Source organism: Gymnoscopelus microlampas (genome assembly GCF_963454915.1).
Source record: "Gymnoscopelus microlampas genome assembly, chromosome: 1".
NCBI lineage: Eukaryota > Metazoa > Chordata > Actinopteri > Myctophiformes > Myctophidae > Gymnoscopelus > Gymnoscopelus microlampas.
Genome location: NC_139962.1, coordinates 32663165 through 32669844, shown reverse-complemented (window position 1 = coordinate 32669844; position 6680 = coordinate 32663165). Strand labels below are relative to the sequence as shown.

At 44.7% G+C, this 6680-nt stretch overlaps 1 protein-coding gene across 1 annotated transcript in view; it reads left to right on the top strand.

The window, feature by feature from the left end:
• Positions 1 to 1016: 1016 nt before the first annotated feature.
• Positions 1017 to 6680, top strand: part of atosa (atos homolog A) — a 53147-nt gene continuing 47483 nt past the window's right edge. The window contains exon 1 of the mRNA XM_084052515.1: positions 1017 to 2058. Within this exon, the coding sequence (XP_083908641.1) occupies positions 2028 to 2058 (31 nt within the window). The 5' untranslated portion in view covers positions 1017 to 2027. The remainder of the gene's footprint in view (positions 2059 to 6680) is intronic.

Below are 6680 nucleotides of genomic sequence, written 5' to 3'. Positions count from 1 at the left end.
GACTACATAATAATTACATTGATTGTATCCATTGAAACACACAGTTTCCCCTTTTTTTCAATTTCCTGAAAAGTAACGGTTTTATTTGGACATAATAATATTAATAATAATACATTTTATTTGAAACGCACTTTATATTTGAACCAAATCTCAAAGTGCTACATTTAGAAATAAAAAAATAAAAACAATGAAATGAATACAATTGAGATCAATGATCAACAGCGCAGAAAATGTTTATTTGGACATACGAGGTTTTCCACCCGACACCTACAAGTGGGCAAGTTCATTTGAGGCTGGTCGGAAGTGACGTAGTGGGGCTGTTGTTGGGACACGTGACTCAGTGCTGCTGCACTGATCTGTTTTGACAAGCAGCAGAACACTGTAACACACACACATAGACACTCACACACATATAGACACACACACAACACAACCAGGGTTGCCTTGTCCGCTTATTATAAGCGATTTTGGGCTTGTTTCTAAAGTGTGGTTGCTTATTTGGGCTTGTTTCTAAAGTATAGTTGCTTATTTGGGCTTGTTTCTAAAGTGTAGTTGCTTATTTGGGCTTGTTTCTAAAGTGTAGTTGCTTATTTGGGCTTGCTTCACATTTTTTAAAATTATTTTAATATATAATAAATAAATATAAATATTTTCTTGTCATGGACCCCCAAATTTAAATGTATTTGTCCCCTGACCCCCATCTGAAAATGTTTTGTTTCTGAGAGGGAGCCCCTTACCAGATTTGTGTTGTTAGAATGTATCCAAAGAATATTCCAAATTAAAATATTCCACATTTTATTTCAAGATTTTTTTTAAATAGCAGATGCGACGCGTTGTGAGCTTATAGATCGGCTATTTTCAAATAGCCGATGTATACAGTATATACGTTTAAAGTGCTCAAGTTGCTTGTTTTGGGCTTGTTTTCATAGAAAACAAGAAAACCGGTTAATGCTTATTTCTCTCACGCAACCTGGCAACACTGACGTATACACTCACACACACAACATAGAAGCACGGTGGTGCTGGATGGAAGGAAGGAGTCTGTTAACAAAAATGTCAGTTTACTTAACGACACCGTTTGACAGACAGACAGCGTCTCATATAGACAGGGTTCAGTGTTTGTTTGAATGAATGTCAGACACATTAAGTGTTAGTTAGTCTTTGTAGTCGCATGATCAGAGCGATCAGGCAGCTTTTGTCTTGTGTGAAAGTTTGTAGATGAGGAGGAAGGAGGATTATACAAAGGAACTCGACAGACAGGTAGAACTACAGACCGCTTTTGACAACGTCGATCTTATCGTTGTATCGCTATAGAAGAGGACCGATCCGCTGAAAGAAAGTCTTCTTCATCAGTGTGTGTGTGTACCTGCTCTGCGGTGCTGCTGCTGGTGATAGATAAGAGATATAGGGGGGGGGGGGGGTTGGGTGTTGCAAGAAGGTAGGAAGGTCGTCGTGATCATCGCATGTGTTACTGGATCCACGGGTACAACAGCTATGTTGGTGGATCACCACCAGGTTAGTTAACGGTCAGTTGTCAAGTGGGTTCAGTTGGAGGGACGTGCAGGAGGAGACCACAGATCATGCTTCATCTGATGATGATGATGATGATGATGGTACGGGTGGTGGAATTCGAGACGGATCGTGACAGGAATATCGTTTGCTAGCCGAATTAAGAAGTAGTCCGGTTCGGTTACTTGTTGTTGTTGGCAGGCCGATCATCCGAACCTCAGAACCCCCCAGATATAGAGGCTATACAGTCAAGAGATCCAGTTTAATGTTCTGCTGCTCCATGGACGCGTACAGTAGCATGCTAACAAAGCGACGCTTTGTTGTCGGATAGGGAGCAACACACAACAGGGCTTCCCTAGTCCCTACTACAGCTGATCGTTGTTGCTGTTGCTCATACAGTAAAAGGCAGGATCTGATCTGTGGGTCCAGGCTGTTCTTGTACTGAAGACAGATAATACGTCTGAAGAAGACATCACTGACCTGAAGACCCCTAGCCAGAGACCCTGACCGGCTGACCCATGACACTGGACAACATGAAAGCTGACAGAGGTAAGTTATATTATAAGACAGTAACTGTACTGTGTTTTTTTTTGTTAAGTTTATTTTTGATCATCTTCGCCAGTATCCATAACATCACATACATCCACATAAGCAAACTGTTACATACTGTAACAGTGTACCCATACAAAACAAAACATAGTCCCCTCCCTCAAAAAGCAGAAATAGTCAATGTACTAATGTATTTGTATGTACATTCACAAGCCAATGCCCTTTTATAATACCCCTCACACAAATACTATACGATAATACTTTATTGTCAGCTCACACTGAAATTTGTCTTGCGACCCATGCAGCAGCATGATGCAACACATTTACACACATAACAAACATAAACAAAATTACATGCATAAAAACACAAAGACAAGAGCATTGTCCGCCGCTCAGCCTACCCCTGGCCAAACTCCTGATTAAGCCTCAAAGTCGACTGATGGACAAAGGACTTCTCCAGTCTGACCTTATTGTATGCTGGTACTGTACAACACACTACATTTTATTAAAAGCTCAGATATTGCCCTTGCAACATGTACTGTAGTACACTTCTGACTTTTAGTGGTCAGCAAGCAGGCAGACAGGGCTTTTCCAGAGTGGACTGTTTTTGAGCGTACAGTACTTGTACCCAGAACATCCCTTGGGGTAGTAATCAGGCCAGGGCCCAGTCAGGGAATGATGTAACAGCTGGTTCACTTGGTCGCTAGGATGAATAACAACAGTTGACCGGGGACATTAGGACACACTACAGCCAGCAGGCAGACATCAGCTACGACACAGAATGTAAGATGTGCTGCTCTGGGTTCTTTGTGTTGTTCCCACACGTCAGTCATGAACTGTTGTCTTTTAACCACGCAGTCATAATCTGTTTCTTTGTTATTGAAACCACATAAGCATCCAACAGCAACACCCTTCAGGGTCGGGTTTTATTGGCCAACCAGGCTTTTTACACATGTAAGGAAGTTCAGTTGACTCCAGTTTTGTGACTCACATTGTACTTTACATTGAACAGCTGATATGCATGCCAAGCCAAACACTGTTCTTTTGTGTTGTACATAGCTCGTCTTACTTGCAAAGTAGCTGCTGCTGCAAGTGCAAACAAAATGTTCTTGACAGCCACGCTGTAGTGGTGTGGGGGGGGGGGGGGGGGTGGGGGAGTCTCAAACCATATGGACCACAACCTGTTTACACGTTGACATATCTCCGTGGCGACTGGCGAGGAGCAAAAACAAGGGCCAGAGAAGACGTCTTTGTTTGTTTTGATGTTGTTTTGCTAATTACACAATTGCAGCAATTTGTCATGGGTAGCTCAGTACAAACATCTTGTGCTTGCTCTCAAAGAATTACCCAGTTACCAGTATTAAAGATATACGATGCAGTATTGTATAAGCATCTAAACTAATCATGTTGATTGATTCCGCATGTCAGTCTGTTTTTCCAGGTCAGAGTTGGTTTTAGGTGTCAACAGCACAATAGCCCCATACTTGGGAATAATGTCAAACAGTGTTTCTCCTGGTCTTGATGAGATTATCTGCATTCAGTCAGTTAGTGATGGTTTGTGTGTATTTGTTTGTGTGTTTGCATAGTGTTATGAAACTGGAGATGGGGCAAGCTCACTGGTCAGGAGTTTGGGGTCCCGCCTTGTTCCACAATGTGCTTAAGTTGTAACAAGACTCCCTCAGCAGCCAAGAGTAAACACATACCCCTATATGGGCAGGGATTTTAACCCTAGCCTTGCCTGCAGAGACCCACAGGCCTTTATATAGATGGATGCACTGGCCCAGACCCCTATCAGGGCAATGTGACTGGCTGAAGAGGGCTAAAGGACACTCTGACTGACACTGTACTCTGTAATTATAGCCTAATAACACATACCGTGCACATGCTGCTGGGTCAGCCTGGACACTGGACAGCACAGAGAAACTCCACCTCTGCTGGCACTGTTCCAGAGTCTGCAGCTCCCCGCCCCTTGGGGTTGAGATATTATTTTGGAATGGGTTCAGAAGATGATTTTTAGAATGTGGAAAAATACATTTAACGATGCTGAAAAATCATGTAAGGCGAAAGTCTTTTTGTTACATAAAACTAGACAGGTGCTCGTTTGGCACTGGCCTACTCGGGAACGATGCAAGTTGAGATCGATGCAAATAGGGAATGCATGCTCCACCTTGTTATGCAATACTCATTATACCTGCTGTCAGAGTACCTGTTGTAACCGTCTGTCTGTCCTTGTTCCTTTTATGGCCATATATGGAGATCCCTGATGATATCAATATATTTGGCCATGCCCATATGAGCCTATGGGGGGATCGGCGCTTCTGGAAAGTCCTTGTGCAGTGGTATATGTCTGTGGAGAATGTCTGAAGAGTGCAAACTGACTATGGAAAGTAGACTGACTAAGTAATCAAATGGCAGGTGTGGCGAATCTGACAGGTGTGGGGAATGTGCCAAATCAATCAATTGGCTCATTTGGGCCACGGCCAGAGCCTTTTCTGGCGGTTCAGCCGGTTCTGGACAACGGCCTATCTGACCGCCTCAACGCTGGGCAGTGCACTCCCTCGCGTTGCCTGCGATGCGTGTGCTGTATTCCAAGTCGGTCGGTCGAACGGTTCTCAAGATACGTGGATTACAGACGCGCGAACATAGATTCCGTTTTCCTGTCTTCATGTCTGTTTAATTGATTGCAAGTAATTGCTTGAAATGGGGGCAAATGATAGAAAGCCCCATTCTGTACTTCTTGCATTCATTGTAATATACATACGTATCTTGAAGGAGTCATGAGGCTGTGCTCTGATTAGTTGCGGCTACTCACCATCACATTCTAATTATAAAATCGGTTAGTAATAAGAAGCTGCAATCTCATATGGCTGTGTGTGTGTGTGTGTGTGTGTGTGTGTGTGTGTGTGTGTGTGTGTGTGTGTGTGTGTGTGTGTGTGTGTGTGTGTGTGTGTGTGTGTGTGTGTGTGTGTGTGTGTGTGTGTGTGTGTGTGTGTGTGTGCTATTGTTAAGGTGGTGGTGGCAGACTGCTTGTAGCCTAAAGACACAGAGGCCTACTAGCTTCTTGTCCTCGTCTGTTCTCCCTGCTCTCAGAGAGAGAGGAGACTGCAGTGGTCAGAGAGGAGCTGTTTACTTTAGCAACACACTGAAGTCAGGCAGGCTGAGCACACAGGTTTCTCTTTGCCGTTTTGGTGCTGGACGGAGGTCACCATCCAATAGCTGCCCTGAAGGGGGAAGACCAGCCCAGGCATGTGCTGTCATCCTGACACCCGTGTGACAAACTTCACAGGCCATGATGACCATCCCCACCCCCAACCCTATCTCAGATCAGGTTAGGTGAGAGTTAAGACAAGGCAAGGCTGTTGAGATGCTGATGGGATTAAAGCTGCCTGACCCTCACCCTCACCACCTTGTCCGTCCTGGCGTCCTCGTCACCTTTGGCTGATCCTACCACCACACCTAAAGCCTGTAGTCGAGCCACAGATGGCAAGGGGTTGTGGGAAATGCAGAAAATAATGGAGATAAACAGGATGTGTAGATCAAAGCTCTCTTATTCATTTTTTTCCACCGACATGAGGTCTATTTATTTATTCATTACTTTATTTATTGAAAGGATGTTCTGTCTTGAGTCAGCGTGTTGAGCTATCAGGTCTCTGTCTGAGAGAGAGAGAGAGAGAGAGAGAGAGAGAGCACAACAGATTACTTTCGTCCCCAATGAGGACTGCGCCCTGGAAGCATGTGGCTCAACTGGCTGCTTTTACAGGCCCTAATAAAGCCAGTTATTGGAAACTAAGGGCCCATTGACACTAGTGCTTGGTAAAATATGGCTTTTCACATCTGCCTTCAAAGTAGAGTTCCAGTGAAAGTGAGTCTACACTGTTGATGCATAATCTGCCTTTAAAATCCTTCATCTGTCACCCTGGTAGGCAGAGTACATACTAGAGGAAATTGTGATTCAAAGCCTGATTGTACTCGTTTCCACCACAAAATAGGCAGTCCGTCTCCAACTATAGCTCTCCATGCCGGGGCGGGGGTGTACAGATTACCAACTGAGAAGGTAATCTGTAGCAGAGAGGACATATGGATATATTTTTCATACAAAGAGCCAAGCACAGAAACTGGCTGTCCTCACCTTATGACTCTCTCTCTCTCTCTCTCTCTCTCTCTCTCTCTCTCTCTCTCTCTCTCTCTCTCTCTCTCTCTCTCTCTCTCTCTCTCTCTCTCTCTCTCTCTCTCTCTCTCTCTCTCTCTCTCTCTCTCTCTCTCTCTCTCTCTCTCTCTCTCTCTCTCTCTCTCTCTCTCTCTCTCTCTCTCTCTCTCTCTCTCTCTCTCTCTCTCTCTCTCTCTCCCATCCCTCTCTCCCATCCCTCCCTCTCGCATACAAAACACTGCGATGATGTCACTGTTAGTCACGTTGAACGGTAGAGGAGAGGAGAGCAGTTAATTTGTTGGTTTGGCTGGGTTTTCTACACCATGATCATCCCCACCCCTCTCTCTCTCTGTCTCTGTCCCTCCATCTCTCTCCTCTGCTCTCTGTTCTTATTTACTGTGTTTGTTCGGAGGTCCTTCCTGCGGGAGCGCGCGGCGGGCCAGGGGGAGGAACGGGTAAGGGAAGTCCACACCCC